General features: G+C 32.9%; 3 protein-coding genes across 3 annotated transcripts; 1 reads left to right on the top strand and 2 right to left on the bottom strand.

Annotated features, from left to right (window-relative positions):
- Positions 1-1,914: 1,914 nt before the first annotated feature.
- LOC18046103 (cysteine-rich receptor-like protein kinase 1) lies at positions 1,915-4,298 on the bottom strand. The gene is made up of 6 exons (XM_024189134.1): positions 3,581-4,298; positions 3,380-3,490; positions 2,946-3,287; positions 2,616-2,850; positions 2,385-2,529; positions 1,915-2,253 (listed from the first exon to the last, which is right to left on the bottom strand). Exons 1-6 carry the CDS (start codon positions 4,296-4,298, stop codon positions 1,915-1,917), a joined length of 1,890 nt encoding a protein of 629 aa, XP_024044902.1.
- A 2,997-nt stretch (positions 4,299-7,295) lies between these two features.
- LOC18046101 (homeobox protein knotted-1-like 6) lies at positions 7,296-13,007 on the bottom strand. The gene is made up of 5 exons (XM_006439790.2): positions 12,731-13,007; positions 12,468-12,593; positions 12,201-12,330; positions 7,618-7,865; positions 7,296-7,523 (listed from the first exon to the last, which is right to left on the bottom strand). Exons 1-5 carry the CDS (start codon positions 12,914-12,916, stop codon positions 7,365-7,367), a joined length of 849 nt encoding a protein of 282 aa, XP_006439853.2. The 5' UTR covers positions 12,917-13,007; the 3' UTR covers positions 7,296-7,364.
- An 8,084-nt stretch (positions 13,008-21,091) lies between these two features.
- Positions 21,092-23,123, top strand: LOC18046100 (diphthine methyltransferase homolog). The gene is made up of 4 exons (XM_006439789.2): positions 21,092-21,107; positions 21,182-21,403; positions 21,528-21,842; positions 22,013-23,123. The coding sequence occupies exons 3-4, from the start codon at positions 21,530-21,532 to the stop codon at positions 22,732-22,734; spliced, it is 1,035 nt and encodes a 344-aa protein (XP_006439852.1). The 5' UTR covers positions 21,092-21,107; positions 21,182-21,403; positions 21,528-21,529; the 3' UTR covers positions 22,735-23,123.
- The last annotated feature ends 804 nt before the right edge of the window (positions 23,124-23,927 follow it).

Genomic DNA, 23,927 nt, shown 5'->3' with positions numbered 1-23,927 from the left:
ATTCTCACGTGGGAAATTAGTTCTTCATCCCCACCCGTTCCTTCATTTATTTATTTTATAATATGTGTAGATACATGATTTTAACAAATTAAAAATTAAATACTTAAATAAAATCATTATCATATTATAAAGTATTTAAATTATTTTTAAAAAATCTCTAAATATTTAAAATAATATCTTGAAATGATATCAAAATTGAAAAATATTTGAAGAATGCAGTATTTTAAGAGAGAAAAGAAAATGTAATAATGTTTTAAGTTGAATAAAAATTATATTGTAGAGTTTTCTTTTAATTATAGCTCATTTATGTCAAGTAAAAATAAAAAGAAAATTTATTAACTAACATTATAATTGATAAAACAAAAATTATTAAATAAAAATTAAAAAAATTATATATAATTGGGATTGGATTGGGGTGGGGTGGGAAGTACAAAATCAAAACGCACTCCATTAAGAATTTAGGGATTTTTTTCCCCTTCCCCTACCTCATTCCCCAAAAATTATTCAAAATTCACCCCATTTTAAGTGGAGCCCTATAGAACCTCAAATTCATGGAAGATTTTACCATCCTTAAGTCATGAATGTCATCTACTTCTCGGCAATTATAGTACATCAATTTTGACCTACATTATAGTACATTAATTACTAGTTTTGACTTACATTATAGTACATTAACATCATTGTCTTTATGTAAATGGAATAATTCATTAATAGAAAGTGTTTAGATGTGTATTTTTAAAATGACTACTACTTTTTCCATTAATTTCTCATATAATAAAGGCTGGAAATTAATAAGAGTAAATATTGGGTGACTTTAAGATTCTGTTTGGAATTGAGGTTCTATAAAAATTACAGCTGCTGTGAAAAAAAAGTTATAATTATAAAATAAAAGTTAATAATATATAGTAAATATAAATTTTAAATAATAATTTTGACAAAATTATTAAAGACATAATAGATTTTCTATCAAACAAGTGAAAAATTATATTAACATATCTTCCAAACTACAGCAATTAATATTTACCAAATATTTTAATGATGTAATTTTTAAACTACAGCTGTCTAAACTCAATCTCAAATGCACCCTAAATCCTAGTATGCATGTGCCCCTTTTTTTTTCCCCCTTATTGCAGACATACAATGTCAATATCTTTGTACTGTTTACCAGATAAATAACTGGTCATTTTCTTTATTGGTATTTAAATGAGGCGTCATTTTGACTTCAGATTGTTTCATGCATATCTTTCACTTGTTCCCAACGAACTCTATATTATTGAACGCAGTTACCAATGGCAACCATTATTTTTCAGCAACTTAACCGTATAACAGAAGCCAAGTGAAAAATGAAAAGAACCTATTTTGTGTTCTAGTTTTGTCCACCTATGTTGTACCAAAATTTTGCCATGTTCATGGTGACTGGAAATAATAATAATCTACTCAAGACGATAGAAATTACTGAGCGCAGAATTTTAATGGAGTACTCTATCAACCTGAAAAGCTTCTGGAAAAGAAGAAAATGAATATGAACATCTGTCAGAATCGAATTATCGCTGTATATGCCATATTCGGGATATTAATCTATAAATTATAGCCAAAAAATAAAGAAAGAAATTAAAAAAAAAAATCTACGACCCCTCGCTATATCGCATTGGAAAAATGGTATGTACATAAGCCTCCTAGAGTAACAAATCTTCTCTCTTTACATTTCTGGGCAACAAAACTTGCTCCATCTCATTGGCTTCTGCCACATTGTAATTCACAATCTTCAAGAAGATGAACTTTGAGTGCAGTGCAGCGCACACCCTATGTGGTCTTTTGAACTCATTTCCCACAAAGAGAGATCTCTCTGACCTGCATTTCCTGAATCAAAAACCAACCTGTTTCTCCAGATGTATGGAGAAAGATGAGTTGATGCTAGCTTGGTTCAAATGCTTTCATTTTTAAAGAATGGTCCATTTCTGGAGATTCTGCAACAAAGGATTTGAAGGAGCTCATCATAGAATCTTTGCTGTTGTCAGATGGACTTATCACGCTAGCATTCAAAAATGGAGGTTGTTTCGGTGGTGGAATTTCATAATCTATGTTGTTTAACATGTGAACTACTTCTGTCATTGATGGTCTTAGGGCAACAGGAGCTTGTGTGCACAGAAGCCCGATTTGGAGCACCCTTGATGCCTCGTTTTCAGGAAATCTACCAGTTAAGCCCGGATCCATAGACTGAGTTATTCTGTTTGCCTTATAATGCTTCCAAACCTGATGTTAGAAGAAAGAAAATAAACCCAATAGCATTAGCACATAATTGTTTCCATGAAAAATGAATAACTTGCTTAAGAAGTAACATGAAAATTTACCCTATTGAGCGCTACAAGGAATATGAATCTTACAGTATGCAAAACTGAACTTGATCCCTCCGAGAAAACACTATTTCTCCTACCACTTGCAACCTCTATAACTAGCACCCCAAATGCATAAACATCAGCCTTCTCTGTCAGTTGTCCTCGAACAAGATATTCAGGAGCCATGTATCCCCTGCGACAAACAGCGATTGTTTAGGTATGAAGTTCTGTGTAAGATGCCTAAAGAGAGCTCAGAACTGAGAATATCCAGTTACTTACAGTGTTCCTGCAATTCCAGTGCTAACATGGGTTTTATCGGGAGCAACATGTCGGGCTAGTCCAAAATCAGCGATCTTTGGAGTAAGCTTCTCGTCAAGGAGAATGTTGCTGGTTTTTATATCTCGGTGGATAATCTTTATCCCAGAACCTCCATGAAGGTGTGCAAGCCCCTCAGCTGTTCCGCATATGATAGTAAATCTTTGCTGCCAGCTTAGGATATGGATTGTGTTTTTAACTGCATAAACATGAAGTATATATCTTGTGACTCTTGATATTACACATGATATAAGATATAAGCAGACACCTCCCTGCTTAGAACTGAGTACTTACCGAAAAGAATTTGATCAAGGCTCCTGTTAGGTACATATTCATAAACTAAAAGACTCTCGGGGCCTTCAATGCTACAACCTAGAAGCCTAACAACGTTCTTGTGCTGAATTCCACTGATCAAATTCACTTCATTAAAGAACTGATCCACCCACTGCCGCGAATTGAAGAACAATCTTTTAACAGCAATATTTCTTCCATCAGGGAGAGTCCCCCTGAATACAGAACCAGCTCCTCCTTGGCCTAGTTTCCTCGAGTTATCAAAAAAATCGGTTGCCCTCTCAAGTATTTCATACTTAAAGTTCAGACTGGAAGTGCACAAAACAGTTCCAAGTAAAACTTGACCTACGAAAACAGGGAGAAATGATTGTATCAAAACAAAGAGCAATGAAAGTTGAGACGTCGTATTTGGGGCATTCTTGTAACAGAAATTGTACCTTTTCGCATCTCTGATAATCTTTTATATCCTATACAAGCGCCAATAGAGGAAAGGAAAGTAAATGCACAAACTCCTGCCATCACTAACTTGGAAATCTTATCGCCTTCAGCTGCACAAATTCAAAACCATTTTGTTAAAAGAAAACAGTAACAAATTGATTGTCAAACATTAGATAAAATAAGTTTGGTGTTATTCTTACGGGTTTCTTTCTTTTGATAATTAGGATTAAAGAATCTCTCAGTAGAAAATCTAACGTAACAACCGGCAAACATAGCTCGGCCTTCTCCCGATTTACTACAGCCCTTCAACCGGAGGGCTGCCTCGTCTAAGCACTGGCTGCAGCCCTTATTATCCAAAAACTTCAAACACTGAGCCAATGCATAGACAGTAGCAATTCCTCCTTTCCCTTCCACTTGTCCAAAGCGACCATTGCGCTTTGTGACAATAGTCACATTCGTGATGACTTCAATAACCTTTTCTTCGAACTGCTTGCTTAACGACTCATCATCCAAATGTCGAGCGCTACAGTTGAATTTATCGTGAATAGGATCAACAGCTTCACCAAAGAAGTCGTAGTTATCATAACGAAGAAAGCATCCGTCCAGGAAAATGCGAGCAGAGTCAGAAGGGAGACAACGATTTGCCTTTTGTTTGAGTGCAGAAAAACAGGATTCGCAATCAGTTTGTGAAAGATCTTCGTGACACTGCATGTAGGCGTAGACCTGTGGAGCCGGAGATACGACGTAATGAAGTGCGAAATGATAATGATGATCGTCCATGATTTGTTCAGAGATGTTTCCCATTACAGCATCAAAATTTTGCCTGAAGTTTCTGTTGTCCGAGACTTTTGCTGGTGGTCCGCATTTGTAGAGGCTTTCAGAGGAACGAGAGCTGGAATGGCTGCGAGAAACGAACATCGATAATGTGATTATGAACATCCAAATTACCCAGATGAGATTTCTTGGAATCCGGACTAGGAATTGCATTGAATTGAATTCAAGAACAGGGGTGGCGGTGGCGGTGGCGCTCTGTTTTCAATGTGCTCTGTCTTTGAAAACAGGACAAAGTGATCTTATCATTCTATGGATTATCTCCGTTCTCTTCTCTTTCTCCTCGCTCACACTATCTTTTTATTTTTATTTTTTATTTGAATTATAGAGTGGGTTGGGAGAAGGAGAGAGAATGAATCAACTCCTACGGAGGTATGCAGTGGTTTTTTGAAAATAGTTTTCTGTTTCTTGAATGCATAATGGAAATTTTTTTTTTTTTTTGGTTAGATTTGGGTTTGCAGAGGGCGTAGAGATGGAGATGGAAATGAGAGAAGAAACAAAAGGGGAGGATGAACTGGATTTTGTTTCCTTTTTCTTTATTTAGAAGACTGTTATTACAACATAGAGTTTTAGTTTTTTTTGCATGATGGAGAAGTGTTAATATCATATTTCATTACACATGGCAGCATTGTGTTTCATACACAATATTTTAAGCTGCCAAAAGCCCGAAAGTGGCAGGAATCTCTTCATTTCAGAGGCCTGGGTTGTGGACTCAATGAATTTCACACTGCAAAATAGATATATCCTCTGCAATGAATCAATTCTCTTTTTTTTTTTCTGCAGATAATTTAAGATATAAAGCAATGCTAGTTCTGAAACCCTTGCATGCCTTCAACACATACATACATACATACATACATACATACATATATATATATAGTCAACAGAATGACGATGTTTTTTTTGGTTGGGTTTTCAATAATAATGCAAGAAGAGTAGGCATTTTGAAATCCCTTTTAATTCTTTATAAAGGGCAAGACTATGTTGCAACAGTGGTATGATACCACATTTGCAACCAGTCATTGAATCTATACTTGTATAGTTGTTTTAGCAAGATCCAATAGTTGAAAGCAACAGTGTTACCATACCACTGTTGCAACATAGCTGGACTCCTTTATAAAATCCCTCTTCAACTAAAGTTACATAATTAAATAATCAAAAAAGAATTCTTGCTTTTAATTTTAAATAAAAATGTAATTAAACATTCTTTTCAAGTTTTTTACACTTAGCTAATTTCATAATTTATATTTATATTTGAAACTTTAATTGAAAATATATTTTTCTTATAAACTTTTAAGAATTTAGAATTATAGAGATAAAAAGTATATAATAAGGAGAAAATAATTTAAGATTTTAGTATTTATATACATTTTACAAATAAATATTTAGAAGAAATACTCTTTTGAAGGTAACATTTAATAATAAGACGATGGATTTTAATTTATGAGTTAGTATAATTTACTTGTTTGAAAAGTTAACGTAAGCAAAGACTTAAATCTGAATAGATCTGAATTTAACTGAAATATGAATAAGTCTGAATGAAAATGTTTGAATGATATGTTTGTTTTTTCTTTTTCAACATCTGAAGATATTTGTTTGACATAAATATCCTTTTAAGTTGTGTATATATTTGTTTTTCATAATTTATAATTTTCGCATGTTGATTAGTTTGGTAGCATTTAAAAAATATTATCATTGTTGATTTTAATTTAATTTTTTTAATGAAAGATATAATTATAACATCAAATTTTATTATAAAGTCAACATTGTTATTTCATTTTTGATTCATCACAATGAACATAATTGATTTGTTCAATATTTGAGTTTAACTAATGTTATCATGTGAATAAAATTTTAAAGCAATTAAAAAAGCTTCAAGAATAATACAAAAATATTAGGTTTATACATAATATTGGAAATACATGAATTGTTAAGGGTATTTTTGAGATTTGAAATTAAAATTTTGTATTTAGATTTCAGACTTCAAATAAAAGTGAATTTTTTCTATTCAAATAAAATTGTTTGAAAATAAGTGATAAGTTAAAAAAAATAACCTAAAATAAATAAATGTCTGAAAAAAAAATTAAATTCAGACTTCAGACGAGAAAACAAACAACACCTTAGTATTTTATAAATTAATCTCGGGTGCTTTAAAGAACAAAATTGAAAGGGGGTGTCATAAGGACTTTTGAGGGGCACTAAAAGCTCCACTCCTGCAACAATGCAAGAGATAAGGAAAGCAACCCATTATACAAGCATTTGTTAAACAAGTCCAAAGAGGCAAAGATACTCAAATTTGGGCCTACATCAAAACCTCTATAAATTAATAACATCAAAATCATTTAATATATTAATTTTTTTTAAAAATAATTAATCGATTAATTTAATAATTTATTAATTCATAATGTATATATAATATAATGAACATATATTTTAATTAACTAAAAATTCATTGCATTTTACTAATATAATCAATTAAAAATGAATTAATCCACTAAATATAAATTAAATTAACAAAAAATTTAAAACTTCTTGCAATTTCATAATTCAATCCCGAAAATTCTAGAAGCAATAAGCAAAATTAGAAATGAGATCCAATTATACGTAAATTTAAAGAAAAATAAAAAGTTATAATAAACTCGTGTTTTATTTAATAAAATATCATAATAATTATATTTGTAATTTCAGCACATTATCAATTTATGATATGAATCTAATCACAAAGCTATATAAGAGTTTTTATTAAAAAAAAACTTATTAATTTATCAAAATTATTAATTTAATCTTTAGCACAAGTTGCAACCGCAAAAAATTATTATATAATAGAGATTATTGATTTATAGATTACTCAATTACAGAGGTTTATTTAATGCATATTGATACTTACAATAACGGGGGATAATCTTCAGATAAGATGCAAGTCAACATTTCGAAGTTGCATGCAATCAATATTCACAACGCTTAATTAATTAGTAAATCATGTCTTTTAACAACACAAGGCCACAAGAATGGCGCTCACTCAACACATTCGGAAAAGGGTAAGAGTGCCAAACTAAAACGTAAGCATTGCATTAGCAGCATGAGCAGAGTGTAGAATTAGGGAGAATACACAGATTAAAAGTGAAGCAATAAAAGGCAATTACCAGCCCAACCTCAATCATTTATGACAATAGGTCCACATACACTGTCCATAAGATTAAATTGCACACTCTCTGAAGGTTTCCAATGCCGTTTCCTTTGATTTATGAACCAATTGTTAATCTGCCTCTGGTCTAGACCTGTTGATTCGGCCAACGCAACCTTGTCTGCTTCCTGCACAAAAATTGTTCATTAGCAAACCCTAGTTCCGAGAGGGTTAAGCCCCAACTGATATGCTGTTGTCGTGACAAATAAAATTTTGTTTTACCGTGGGGTAGGGCCAGTTGTAGTGAAGATTCCACCAGTCAAACAAGATTTGTCTAGCTTCTTTAGGCAGCTTTCCCTTCTTCTTCTTTTTTGAAAATTCATGCTTCAATGTGCTAATATAACCACCATATTTACGAATGAGGTTGTCTTTTGTTTCACGGTCCACAGGTGGCATCCGAAAACACTCGGAAACTTCAGTCTCGCCCCCACTTAAATCTTCCTCCCATGATCCACCAGGATCAGCTTCATCTGGTAAGTAAAGACATTAATAACATGTATGTAACGTTTTAACTAACTTTTAATGCATATACATTTAGAATGAGAAAAGTAACAACCATTATGTATCATCTCGTTATATTTGGTTTGTTTTGTTACGAAGGTTTATTGGATTTATCATTTCTTTTTTCAGCTTAATAATTAAAAAGAAAAGGGTAAAACGGGCACGTAAAAGAAAGGTAAAGGCCGCAGCGGCCAAATAAAGTGACACAGTAAAACATATGGAGACGGAATGGAACACAAAAAAACAGACTCACGCGGAAGCATTATTTAAAACAAAGTTAGGGTGGGAGGGGAGAGAGCGATGGCAGGTCGCATCAACAGAAAATTCACAATACACACACCCCTTAGATTATTAAAATATAAAATAAATTAAAAATAATAAACTTATACAATTTAATATACTATAAAATACTATAAAACATAAAATACATTATGATAAAATACTTTTTTTTTACATATTTTTACTTTTTTTCCTTATTAGATAATAAAAATCCTCTATTAGTTAAGACATATACTATTAGTTAAGGGCAAGTGCTATGTTACGACATACACACACTCACAGCAACAGTAATAGAATATAACAGTAATAAGATGATATTGTTACTGTTGTTACGAGTGTGTGTAGTTAAACGTAACGCGGGTTGATCCTTAGTTAAACCATATATAAAAACACACACATGCACATATCTGAGCGGGTGGATATGTCGTATCATAGACAAAGGCCGAGGCAGGGTCAGTTCGGGATAGTCTCAGTGATGGATGAGAGACTTGGACTTTTTACCATTTAGACGATTAAAAAGTAAAGAGGTACCCCGCAAGGCACGCACTATTTTTCATCTTCCAAAGCTCTGTCATGAGTGAAGTCATGACTAGTCATTGCCGTGCACTGTGTTTTCTTTCACCAAAAGTCCAAAGATCAAGCATTGGGAATTGCAAGGGAGAGCCAAATCTACTGTCACATCACGTGTTCGATCAACCTGAGCCAGAAATCACTCTGACATTGACTTATCAACCGTTGTGATGTCCAACGATGCAAAGTAGATACCATAGCCTACTACCAGAGACACAAGAAGAATACTCCACTCGCACCCGGAGACTGAGAGTGGTTCTCATATGCATGCAGCGGCAGCGGCAACTGCGGGGGAGTCAATGCCGGCTGCAGGTTCCCCCAAAACGCATCTTTTTTAATTAAATTTCATTAGTTCTGATTTTATTTTCACTTAACAATTTTTATAACCAAGTAAAATAAAGAGCACGGGGCACGTACGGTACATACGTGTCTGGTAAAATAACTAGAACCACTAAGCTACAGCCCAAGTTAAACCTAGAGATATCCCTAATACAAACTACTAATCCATATAAGTGTAGAACCTGCTTCTCATCAAATTTACAACATGAAAATACCACATTTTCTCATGCCTTCAGTAAGAAATGAGGAGTCAAAGAAAACAATGAGCTCAGCATGGAAGTAGATGAAAATCTCAAAACATTTTGAAATCACATGCACCAGAAAGCATGTGCAATGGGGATTCCTATGTTTACGTAGCACAAGGAAACAAACGATAACACTGGAAGGCGCAAAGAGACAAAATAATACTCCAATACCATAGAAAATAATTATGTTAAGAGTTATGATCTGAAAGCCATTTTCACTGCACTACTGAGTACAACAATTTTGTGTACAGTTGAGGATACAAACTCTTAACATAATATGACACAAACCCTAAGATGAAATTCCCAAGCACTCCGAAACATAAAGACAGCTGCTTAGTTTGGTCAACGCGTGTAACATGAGATTATGTATTATAACAGCCAGGTTAAGAGGTTCTACACAAACAGCATACACCCTTCAGCAATAGAATAAACCATCCATTCATATAATACTTCCTCCCATGAGACTACTGGGATGTACAAAAATATAATTTTAGGAAGCATATTCCAAAAAGTAGATGAAATGAATAATTAGCCTGGATGCTTTGAAATCATGTCATCCTGAAGTAAAGAGTCCTGCCCCACAAATCTTACCATTGGAGAGCCTAAATTTTAAAGCATGTAGCAACTCGCATTTTTGTGTACTTCAAGTTTCAGCAAGACACACAAATCAAATTCCTAGAACTTAGAGAAAGGCCACATTTTCACCCAATTAAAAAAAAAAAAGACACTGGCAAAACCCTGAGTGAACGTTCTAACTAGCCAAAAACTAGTTAGTCATAATGAATTTGATCTTATTGTTTCAACAAAAGAATTCAATTCCAGAGTTGCTAGAATTAATTACTCCCTAAGTAATTTAAGTAATATACAACCCTTCTTAACAAAAAGCTCGTTCCAAGTTTTGTCTAAAGCAGCCATAGTGCAACATGATAAAATTCAAAGAACATGCTCCAGCATGCATCACTGAAAAAGAAAAAAGGTTCACCAATTGAATGTCTTCGAGACTAACCGGCCATATGGCTCCACGATGATGTGCTCTTTTAAAATTAAATCTTTAGAATTCACTCATAAGCAAACCAAGTATTAAATTCACCAACTTTTCTACACCCAAAGTTCATACTTGCAAACCACATCCACATCCACATCCACAACCACAACCTCGTAATCGTGCAACTACGAAGTAATTACCAAAAAAAAAAAGTATCTTTCCCATTAAGTAATGCTGAAAAGCCTGAGGCCATACTATATGTGTAAAATTGCAAACCTGACAGTACAAAAGTACAATTAAAGTAACATTTTTGGCGACAAAGCCCATCTGTACCAATGCAAAAGCTTATAAATCAAGCTATTATTCTATGATTCACACAGCTTCAAAGTTGACACATTCAAAAGGGATCAACACAAATACAAACGGGAAAGGAAAGAAAGTGATATCGATACCAGAAGATTTGGGTGTGTAATATTTTGGGAACTTAATTCATTGACTCATTGTACTTCACTCTGACACAATATCTTGTGTTAGTTGCAAGATTCTATCAGATATATGTTTGTGGTGATGATGTGGATAATTGTGGAGAAATGAGATTTGCTTTCATGTCAGATTTATTTTATACATATGAACTGCTAGCAACTATTCTCTATGAGTTCCTTTTTATGCTTAAAAAATATATATATATTTCTCAGACATCCCATACTTAAACTAACCAAAGGCATTGCATTGCAGTCCCAAGACCAATCTTGAAGAATGAATTTTTAATTCGCAGAGATGGCATGCACAGCAATTCATGATCCACTCAATTACAGATGATACATAAAAAAAAATATCTTACTAAAACAAGTTGTTAGTAAACAAAAGAAATACCATGACAATCATGACTACACTCACCAAGAATATGTAACACAAGTTAAATAACCAGCATTCTCTCCACCTAGTACAAGGAACTTGTTCACAAGTTGCTAAAATTGATTGATATATTATGACCTTTGAAGTTTCTACGGAAGAAGAGAATGCCTCAACTTGTTTGCTTATTAGGTTTCAGGACTGCAAGATCAGTTTGCCAGTTGGGACAGAATAGATGAAAGCAATGGCAAAGGCTCTAACAAAAATTCCTCTCTAATGTATTTTCCATTTCCCGTCGAAACTATCCACAAATTAATTTTCTAACTCATATATCACTTACTGTTCAATTAAGTATCACGATTATTACTTTTGTTCCACTATAAACAATTTCTAACAAAGACTAGGAAGAAAAACAGATACAATCTTGACATATCAAATCATTTAAAAACCCGGCTCCAAATAAGTTGGTTTTACATTTTCTTAAAATTATGTGTTTCTTTGTATCCCATGAGTGACATAAAAGTCCATTTATTTTTAAGGGGGCATAAAATTTCTTAATTCCAGGGTTCTATTTTTGGCCTGTAGACTATGCCATAATAGGTGAAGTACAATCAGATCTCGCGCATCCCTAAATCTTAAAGATTAAATGCTTACTACAGCTGCAAATTCAGAAGCCATCATGTCATAGGAACTTGCCCTAGTAAAGCAATCACTGACTAAAATCTTCTTCTCACGAGTTAGCCGATTCGCCTTGCTAAAGTGCGCTACATTTTCTGCTAAACTGCGCCCAATTTTTATTCCCATACGAGAATTGAAACGAAGGTTCCTAATTTATATGAGAATGAGATCATGCAGCTGTCTCGCAACATGACTCAACAAATTAAGTAAAAAGAAGGCAACAAGGATCTACTGCACGATTATCGACAAACTCATTAAACAATAATCGAAATTAATTCTGAGCAACGCATGTTAATATTAGAGAGAGCGAGAGAGAGAGAGAGAGAGAGAGAGAGAGAGAAGAGAGAAACCAGAACCATGGCTTCTGGAAACAACGTTGCAGAGGTTGCTTAGCTGCGTCTCCATATTGTTCAAAAACGACGATGCTTCGTCGTAAGGCTTCGAGAGATCTGATTTGTACTTCACCAATATATCGCAGTAAGTTCCCTTCAAAAAAAAAAAGAATAAAACAAAATTAGGGTTTGTGCTTTTCGAACGGGTAACTATGGTGTTACAGAGAGAGAAGCTGTATGTATGAGGGTGTGTGTGTGGGGGTTCGGGTCTGCTCAAAGAGAAAGAGAGACCATGAACTCGTCGAGCTCGGGATCGGCGCCCCAGCAGCAACTTGAAACGACCCAGTTTCTATTACTAACATCACCTTCGCGCCTGATATCATCTAACACATTAGCTATCTCCGGTGACGCGCCCACCTTGAAGGAAAAAAAAAAAATCGAATGTCATTATAAGTGAAATAAGTAAAAAGCATAAGAGACGAACAAAAACCTTGGAAAAAATTATTGTCAGCTCATAAAAATGGGTTAAAATGACTTAGGAAAGTATTAAGTACCTTTTGGCAATCAATATAGGCTTGGAGCAGTTTAGGGTAAAGAGGATGAGAAGCAATTTGGGCTCTGATTGCACTGGAAACTTGTTCTTCAGAACTAGTAGTATTGTTCCTTTGAATCTCAGCCACAGCCACCATTAATGAAGAAGCAGCATCTGATGATGACGATGAATTATTACCGGACCCCATCTGCTCCGGCTCCGATCCATAAACCGCAGAAATATTCCCAATCTCATGCTCACCACCGTAGGCCTCAATATTATCATCATCATCATCATCATCATTGTTATTATTATTGTTGTTGTTATTATTCTGATAGCTTCCCCATGAAACCATATTCCCTAGTGCCGCCTCCTGCTGCTGCTGTTGTAAAGAATAATCAACCGACGTGGAGTGCAAAGTACCGTACAGTAGTTCATCCATCGAAACTTCCGATTTCTTAAGAAGATTATTAGAATTCAGACACACAGACAGACACAGAGAGAGAGAAAGAGAAAGAGAGTGAGAGAGTTACTTCACTAAAGTCGTAATATACTATACATATATACACACACACATGGAATACTAAAATTTTATTATTAACGAAGCTGGAGAAATTTTTAAAATTGTCAAGTGTCAAGTAAAATAAATGAACAGAGAAAGAGAGATAGTAATACTATTTAGTAACTACTACTCTACTAGTGTGGTGGGGGAATGGAACTGGACTATGGAGTGGCAGTAAGTGAATGAGTGATATCGGAGAGTGCGAACAAGGAGAAGGGAGCCCATCCCCTCAATCTCATCAGTCAGTCATCCAGGAACAGAGAAAGTTTCTCTTCTCGCTTTATATTATTTCACTCAATATTCATTGACTTTGGAGAAGAACAAATCCTTTGATGAAGCGCGTCGTGGTTACTTGCTCAGTCCAAACAAATCAACATTTATGATGCATCACGTCAAATTAAATCCATCTCCACCCCGGTGTCAAACATAGTAATTGTGTGTTTACTGATCTTAATTGAAATGGGACTTTAATCAAAATGGAGTAAAATTATAAAGGAGAATAAGGATTAGAATAAAGTATTTATTTTAACCGTAAGACTAAATTATATAGTCATTAATATTGAATGGATAATTATAAGTTATTAAATTAATCTTATTTTATTATATAATGTTATTATTATTATTTATAATCATTATTTAATAATGGTAATTATTATTCTTATTGTTATTATTATTATAATTAATATTTATAATTATCCTTAATAATAATAATAACAACATCAACAATAACAATTATTATTAATATTGTTGTTGTTATTATTATTATAGCAATACTATTATAATTGTTAATCACTATAATTAATATTAATAACAAAATAATAATAATAATATCAATTATAATGATTAATAATTATAATAGTATTACTATTATAATATAATAATTTTTATTACTATTTGTTGTTATTGTTATCATTATTATTATTATTATTATTATTATTATTATTATTACAAGTAATACTTATTATTATTCCAAATAATAGTAATAGTAATTATTATAATTATAATAGCGATAATATTATAATTATTATTCATAACAATTAAAATTAATGAGATAATTACTACAAAAATAATCAATAATATTATTATTTATCATCATCATCATCATCAACAACAATAAATTTTTCATCGTCGTTATAATAAAAATATAAGGAAGATAAAATGAAAATCTCAAGATTTATGTGGAGCAATATGGTCATTTTAGGGAATGAAAATTCTATTTCCATCTCTTCCTATGAAAATGAAAACTCTAATAATTATTTCTAATTTTAAGTGAAACCCACCACTTTTATTTTCATTCTACTTCTTATTTAAGCAAATAAACACATTATTTATTTTCGTTCTTTAATTCTCATTCTCATTCCTAATAAATAAACACACCATAAAACTTGCCTTTCCTCTTTATTTCTAACTTTTCTTTACCATTTTTCTTCGACTAAAACGGTAACTCTTGATTTAAAAACAAAAAAAAAAAAAAACAAAATGACAACCAATTGATGGATTATTCTTACGAATAAGATTTCAACACTAACAACAATTTCATCTGTTATGTTAGTATTAATAACCCCTTTTATATAACCTCAACTAGCGACAAGCTTACAAGAATTGCTTGACCGTCGTTTTACGTTAGTCTTAATAAAACATACTACTACTTTGTAGTTCAGTTAACGCCGTCTGAAAAGCTTGCCCGTGTAACTTTAAATAAAAGGTGTAGTTGTAGTTAATTTACATTATTTGCAACTTATATTCAATTTAAGAGTTGTAGGTAATAACTTTAAACATGTTAATAATCAAACAATTCTTGAGTTATGACAGAGCGTGCAGTAAAAGTAAATTAGTTGTAAAATAAAATCAATCATTCGACGCAGATGCGTCGGTCTAAGTATGATGTGGAAGTAGTGAATCACTTTATCAATCGAATCCAATTTTATGATTTGATGTGGGGTAATGAATTATTGTATCAAACTAATCCAATTTCGTGATGGATTAGATATCGTATTAATCTAAACCACTCAATAGCATGAGATTAAGGATAAAGAATTCGTGAGAAAATAAAATAAATGGGGATGTTATTAATCAAATAGTTATGAAAACAATAACAATGACTCTTTATTTATAATAAAATAAACATACTTCTCCAAATTAATTTTGAAAGGAAACTAAATCATAATTATATTGAAAATAAAATAATAAGACACATACTCTAATTAAAAATAAAAGATATGAAAACACCTAAAATAATAAAATTCTAAAATCTTAAAAAATGTCATACATCAAGTTATTAAGTGCAACTACTAGATTCATGTAGGTTATATATACCATGACTCCTACAACAATTTATTAGATTAGATTGCGAGTACTTTTTTTTTTTTTAATGACTGTTTAAGTTACTTTAAAAGAGTAAAGTAAAAACAACTGTTAGATAAATTAATACAAAAATCATTGAAATAAATATTGAATAGGAGATTAACGATGTTATTCTTGGAGGCGAAGCTAGCATATATCATATGATATGAGATAAAGTTTTATTCTCCATTGTGAGAGTTTATTTAGATTTTAAAACACGCACATTTATCAAACTATTGGACCGTCTTAATCGGCAGGATTATTCACTTTTAAAATGCATATTACTGTCGCGGTGTTATTATAAAATAATTTTGGAGAATGACCGCATTAACATGTTTTGTTCTTGATTATTCTCCAATAAAGAATACACGGTCATGATTATAATTAGCTTAAGATAACTGCACCACCCATATAAAATTAATAATGCTTGTGCACCCAACAATCCCTAAGAGTAGTTTTTTTGACTAATTAAAAGCAAGTAATATGTTCCAAGGAAAAAGTATTACTTGGTAATTCACGTTTGCTGAATTGGTGATCGGGGATGGGCTTTCAATAACACAACACGTATTTCGGTTGCTAGTGGCTAATATTTAAGTTAAGAAATTTAGTTCACGATTTTGGGCTCTTTCAAGAATAATGATTAGGAAAAAATTTATACAAATAAATTAATGTGAAATGAAAAGATTGGTTAAAAAGTAATAATAATTTTTTTTAATGATAAAAGCTACTAATAATTTTAAATAACTAATGCTCTCGTACCACATTAATTTGTACACATTTATTTATACAACGTAGTTGTAATTTTATCATTCTCAATATAAGTTATTTTTATTTTATTTTATTGTTAATTGTTTCAAGTACCATATAAAAACATATCATTAAAAAACTGGGCACTGGCTACTTGTTACCTTACATAATATTATGAGGTACACAATTTTCTTATAACCGTTCGATAAAAATCGAACAATTGTAAAAATATAAAATAATATAATTTTATTTTTCACAATTATTAAATTTTTATTTATGTACCTTAGATAATAATGTAAGACAAGAAGCTCCTACAAATTGAAAGATCGGATCAAACACAAAGCAATAATGAAAGGTCATTCAACGGTCATAGGTCGTGCTCTTAATGGCAATCTCTTCCTTTTTTCCAGTTTTTAATGAAAAGTGAAGTCCACTAATCACTATGCATCTAATAATAATAGAGCAAGCTTTCTTTCAAAAAATATAATAATAATAATAGAGAAAGCTTAAAGGGGAGGTGGAGAATAACAACAACATGATGATAGCTAGATTGCAATTTGCCATATCAGAATCCAGTTATATATTACATATATCGCCGTCAAGAAGAAAGTACGTGCAATTTGTCATTTGTCTATGTTCGTAAATGTGACAAATCTTGCACTTCTCTCTAATTTATCCACCAACAATTTGAGTAACTAAAGTCGTCCTAAAATATCATATTTGTTACATTCCAACGAATAAAACCCAGATACAAAAAATAAATAAATTTTTTAAACTTTAAAAAAAAAAAAATTATCCAAGAGCATAGAAATAAAATGTCGCACCAACTGAAAATTGCTTTAGTTTTGTTCTTTTGTTACACGTATACTTAATTAACACATAAAATCAGCTATACTCATAAGCTTACACGCTTAACCTTAACTTATCTCCTCTTTCGGAGCATTCACTAGGTTAGATGATACATATTGAGTCGGGCAAAGATGAGAGGTGGAATGGGGTTTAGAGACTTCTCAACCTTCAACCAAACCGTTGCAGCCAAACAAGGATGGAGAATCATCCAATTTGCAGATTCCCTTACGACAATTTTTGAGGGCTAGATACTTCAGACAAACAAATTTTTTATATGCAAAAATGGGCTCCAAACCTTCTTTCATATGGAGAAGTAATTTTATGGAGGAGACAGGTGATTCAACAGGGCTATAAATGAAGAATTGGCTATAATTGGATCTCAAGACCTACAACATTCAAGCCAATCCTTACCACTTCAATGTTTGATGAAGCTATAGTTGCTGACCTAGTTGACTCTCAGAATCAGTGAAATATGAATCTAATAATATACTAGGTGTTTAAGAGTGAATATGTCGATGAAATTGTTAAAGTTCCTCGGGCTAAAATTTCAAGTGAACACCAGGTGATGCGGCATTATGGTAGGAGAGGTCAATATTTAGTAAAAAGTAGATATCATGTGGCCTTGAGACTCAAACATCCTGATTTCCCAAGTACTTAGGCCATAGTTCAACTCTTTGGCAAGCAATCTAGAAGCTTGTATTACCAGCAAAGGTCAAAATCTTCTTGTGGAAAGCAGCACAAGATCTCTTACCAATTGCTGAGAAGCTATGGAAGAAAAAGGTGCTCCAAGAACCAACATGCCAAAGCTATCGAGATAGTATGGAAAGTATTTCTCATGCCTTATGAAAATGTAAGATTACTAGGAAAGTTTAGAAAAAAAATCTCAGTTGGCAGCAGATCTTCAAGTTAGGCGAAGACCTGATCTTACTGACATGCTTCACTCTTTGTCTCTACAACAAGGCAATTTAAATGAGGAGATAATGGTAACTTTATGTTGGGTAATCTAGATAACAATGAACAAGCTACTTTTTGAAGGCAAAAGACAGGATTCAGTTAATTTAGTGAAAGCTTTTTGAGTATCTCGAGAGAATTAAACAACCCAAGATAGCTTATGTTACAAGAAAGGAAAATCCTAGACAGCAGTAGTGATGCCCTCCTCCCGATGGTTGGTTAAAAGCAAATGTGAATGCTGTTGTTTTTTTAAGATAAGTAGTTGATAAGTTTAAGAGTTGCGATTAGAGACTCTCTGGCAATCTAATTGCAGCTGCAACTAAAACTTGTAAGTGCTATGGCAATGTGGCTATTTCTGAAGCTACAACAGTGGACTGGGGATGCAAGTGGCTAAAAAAGCAGTGAGACTCATTTGATCATTGAATCAGACTCATAGGATGTTGTAGACCTAATAAACAACAAGATGGGTAGCAGATCTAAAATATTTTGGGTAATAACTGAAGTTTAAACCAGTAAATAGGGTTTTCAAAACTTCAAAGCCTAGCATGTTATTATATCAACTAATACCATAGCCTACGCTTTGGCCAAATTGGCTTTGGAGAAAAATGGTATTGTTTGGCAAGATCATATTCCTCCAAAAATTCGGTATCTTATTAATTGTTAAGCAATGAAAGAATTATTTTCTATTCCAAAAAAAAAAAACTAATCTCCTCTTCATTAAAGAAGTTCACGACAACCCATAGGTCATATGTTGGGTAGCTAGTAGATAAACTGACTCCACGAATCTGCATATGTTCAAGTAGTGTCTCCAATTTATTTTGTTTGTGGCATGAACTATCCACAAAAAGTGTAAGCTTTTATACCTGTTGTTCATACACACACATTAAGCAGATCCCATCCAAAAAATTCCATGTCGTAAAGAGAGAAAAGCTAAATGGTTGTAAGTTTACATATTAAGGTTCTGTTTAAAATTGAGATGTTATATCTTTTAAATTATAATAGCTATGAAAAACAGTTGTAACTATAAAACAAAAGTTAATAATATGTAGTGACTATAAATTTTAAATAATAATTGTGATAAAATTATTAAAAATATAATAAATTTTCTATTATACAAGTAAAAAATTATATCAACGTAATTTTTAAACCACAACAGTTAGTGTTTATCAAATATTTAAATATTATAATTCTTAAATTACAACTGTCTAACATCAATATTAAACGCACTCTAAATCTTTGAGTTACTACGTATAGCCCAATTAGAATTGTTGCAATTTTGATGTTCATTGGACATGTGTATATCTTGGGTGTGTGGCTAACCACGTGAATTGGGTGAGAAGGAGCAAGTTTGAACTTATCAACTTTTAGAATTTAAAATTATCCATTCACGAATTTCAAAAAAGTAAAAAAGAAAAATAGTGCATTCATGCATGTTTTATATGAGGTTTATAGCTATATAACTTTTATGTTTTATATGAGGTTTATAGTTATATAACTTATATCCACTTAAAAGTTGTGCCTATTAGCTAAAGGTGTTGTTTGATTGTGACTAAGTATTGAGTTATTGGATGCAACTATTAAAATAAACATAAATTACGAATAATAATGTAACTTAATCACCCCTTATCGTAGAGTCAATGCCAAACATTTTTTGAATGTAAATAAGAGAAATCTACCTATATTTTGGAGAGTCCCCGTAGATATTGAAAAAATAATAATATGATGGTTGAATACAATATCCCTACTTCGGCGTTCGAGCCATGACATTCGGCCTTCAGCAAAACAAAAGCGGAGACAGGAAATGCACGTGTGGGCCACTGGGCTTTATCTTTTTAAAGTGAAATATAGACTTCAAGGCAAAGCTTATGGTACATCAGCTGTACGTTACAGCTATAATTTTTTGAATCCTTCGAAAAGTTAATAATTATGAAAATGTCAATAAATTTTAAAGTTTTATTTTAAACCCCAAACTACAACCAAGCTGCACTATAATTGTACTTTAATTTTTTAAGTTTTTCATTTATATTTATAGCAAATTCAGTACCAAGTTCTATCTAATTGAATCTCTAACTTGTTTAATCTTATATTTATTGAGTTTTTATTCATTATATTGATGATTTCTTACTTTAATATATCATAATCTTCAATGTTGAAGTCTTTTATTAAATTTTATTAAGTTTTTTACTCATTTGATCTCTTAACTTTTAATTTGTTTTATTTTTTCTTTATTAAAACTATTAATTTCTAACATTTCGATTGCTTTTTCTATATCATTTATAAATAAATTTGGGTTTCCTAACTTATTTAATAAATATAGCGAAATTCAATTTAATTGATTATTTTCCCGCATGTCTGAATCATTGATCGGATTAGAGGATTAAAATCATTCATAAGAAAATCCTCTTTGTATATAGCTAGAATGTGGTATCATTTGCTTTTTCTATTTCATTTATAAATAAATTTGGGTTTCCTAATTTATATTATAAATATAGTGAAATTCAATTTAATTGATTATTTTCTCACATGTCTGAATTATTGATCGGATCAAATGATTAAAATCTTTCATAAGAAAATCCTTTTTGTATATAGTTAGAATGTGGTAACTTATTACTTTATATATTTTGTAAAATTATTAGAGGTTCTAATAATTTATACATTGTAACATCTTTCAAGTAATTTATTAGAGTCATAATTTATTAGAGTCATAATATATTTATGACATATAATATCTCTTATAATTAATCCATTAGATTAAGAAATATCAAAATCTAACCACCCATGTGTATTGGCTGTTTGTTACAGCCAATGTAACATAAGCTTTGCCCAAACTATAAGATACAGCAAAACGACACCTGACTCATGCGTTTCTGTCGTGGCTCTATTTTGCTTGACATTATTATTTTGGGGATATCGACTATATGCTTTCACGTGCTGATATTATCTCAGTGTGAGTATCATAAATTATATTACTTATTTTATAAATTTAGATGATAAATTTCGTTTGACAAAATAATTTAACAGATCAGGGAAAAAAATAATAATTATAACACGACTCGCGCAGCCAAACCCACCCTGCGATCTGGCCTGGATAAAGTGTGGTGGCGCGTACGCATCAATTCTCAGCTAACGATTCGTATTCGCTCATCTAGTCATTTGATTCACGTTCAAAGTCCAAAATAATTTCCTTGGGAACTGGTTCAGTTCGTAATTAGCACTTACCACCAACTCGCTGCTGACATAACGGTAAGCTCCCTCTTTCCCAGCTTCAAGCATTTTCTCTTCGTCACGACGCACACTAGCTGTTCGACGAAATGCCAAACCGAATGTCACTTGTAAATTTATAGTTTTCTTTTCAACAATAACGTAGGCATGGATGTGGCACATTGCGAGCTAGACGGTAATGCAGACGCCGTGGAGTTTTGTCCGCAGGATTCGTATCACCACGTGCTTGCAGCTTCAACATATACCTTACAAGAAGGTGATAAGCCGAGTAGAAACGGAAGCATCTCGCTATTCAATGTCAACGCTGAAGAAAAAAATCTTGAGTTGTTATATAGAATGGATACAGCGGGAATTTTCGATATTAAATGGAGCCCCGTTGGCGGTAATGCAGGCCCGTTTCTTGCTCAAGCCGATGCTGATGGTTGCGTGAAAGTTTACGGCTTGGAGACGGATTCTAATGGTATACAAGTTAAAAGGTTTCATCTTGTTTTGTCTGTTAGTGTAATTCTCATTTGGGTTTTTGTCTAAGTACTTGTGATGAAAATGTTAGTTAACAGGTAAGAATTTAATTTGTAAATCTACAAAGTTAGCTATGCCTTGTGGTTTTTTTCTTATTTGTCGATGTTGCAGAGGGACTTTTGAGAGACATCACTGGGGAAAAAATCAGCTCTTCCTTGTGTCTTTGTTTGGAGTGGAACCCATCAGCCACATCCATCACAGTGGGGCTTTCCGATGGTTCTGTCTCGATTGTTTCCGTTGTTGAGTCACAACTTGAAGTTTTACAACAATGGAAAGCTCATGAGTTCGAGCTTTGGGCAACTTCATTCGACGTCCACCAACCACATATGGTGTACACTGGCTCAGATGATTGTAAGTTCAGTGGCTGGGATATACGGGAGAGTCCATTCAAGTTGGCATTTCAGAACTCCAAGATCCATAAGATGGGTGTTTGTTGCATTGCAAATATCCCCGGTGATTCTAATACGTTACTTACTGGTAGCTACGACGAATACCTGAGGGTATGGGATGTAAGGTCAATCTCAAAACCGGTAAATGAAACTTCAGTTTGTTTAGGGGGAGGAGTCTGGAGAATCAAGCACCACCCTTTTATACCAGGCTTGGTCTTGGCGGCATGTATGCACAATGGATTTGCAGTTGTCAAGGTTGGAGGGGAGAAAGCTGAAGTGCTTGAAACTTATGCTAAGCACGGCTCTCTCGCATATGGAGCAGATTGGCAGAGAGGGAGATTGTCCCTGGAAGGCAAACGAAAGAATAGTGTAGTGGCTACTTGCTCGTTTTATGATAAACTTCTCCGCATATGGATGCCAGAAAGTGATTGCCTAACAAGATGAGCTTCATTCAGCCTCATGTTTTCCATTATATAAGGTTGGAAGGATCCAGTTCAGTTGATTTTGGGAATCTTTCGTTCCTATTTGGTTTGGTATGTCTTAGTCATAGCATCTGATCAATTATTAAGCGAAAAATATTATAGTTCTCGATATGTTAGACAATTATATACCAAACTGTGTTCTAAAGTGGAGGTCAGACAGCCATCCTTAAAACAAGGGCCGATTACGCCTACCATGTTAGTTTTTTAATTTAAGAGATTAAATTGTGATGCTTATGTTTTTATGGGGAAAAGGAAATATTCTCCGCCAAAATTGAAAAATGTTTACGACAACTTTATGCATGCTAGACAAAATAGCCGACTTTTAAATAATTCATCAGATGCTTTGCAAGTAGTGCTTCCAGTTTGCTCTTCTTTTTTTTTTTCTTTTGATGCAGCTTCCAGTTTGCTTTAGTATCAATACTAAGAAAAGTGCCTACATAATCGTTTCAACATGCATTTTCTAAATGGAGAGTGAACCTCGTACATCAAATGTGCTATATGAGCACTGAGCAATATAATACTGGGCAATATGTATATCACTCACTACTACTGTAGGGATGTCAAATATCCAGTTATGTATGGATAATATACATATAATTTATATAAGGTTATGCTTCTGAATGCGGTTTTGATCGTATGATCAACGAAGTGACCTTGTTCATTTCGGTCATCTTTGTGGTCATACTGGTTTTGCTATTGCAGTTGATGTACTAAGCTGTTACCTGAAGAAAAAGAGTTACGCTACATGATTCACACGAAAGCTGCTTTTGTCACAGCACACATGAACATCTGGAAGCACAAAGCATAAATCTTGGTTGTTTTATAACCCAATGTGAGACCTCTCACGTCACAGCGTAGCCATCATAACACAAATACACAATTATCAAGAACGTGCTCAACCACCGACCTACAAACCTGTTTTATGGGACTCATGTCTGGAGCCAAAACAGAGATTCAGTGTTCTATTGCTGACAAATCCTCCAAAAGCATTTCGCATTCAAACACAACATAAACATAAACAACGCAATTTCACAGTTGTAATTCCTGAACCTGGCCGACAAATTTCTGGGACCATCATGGCATCATTCATTCTGTAACGTTCCAATCGACAGCACGTTGCATAGAGTCCTGAAAATGGGCCATTGACGCTTGACG

The sequence above is a fragment of the Citrus clementina genome, unplaced genomic scaffold (assembly GCF_000493195.1).
Source record: "Citrus clementina cultivar Clemenules unplaced genomic scaffold, Citrus_clementina_v1.0 scaffold_3, whole genome shotgun sequence".
Taxonomy (NCBI): Eukaryota; Viridiplantae; Streptophyta; class Magnoliopsida; order Sapindales; family Rutaceae; genus Citrus; species Citrus x clementina.
The sequence above is the reverse complement of the archived record's forward strand: the minus strand, read 5'-3'. Positions and strand labels throughout refer to the sequence as shown.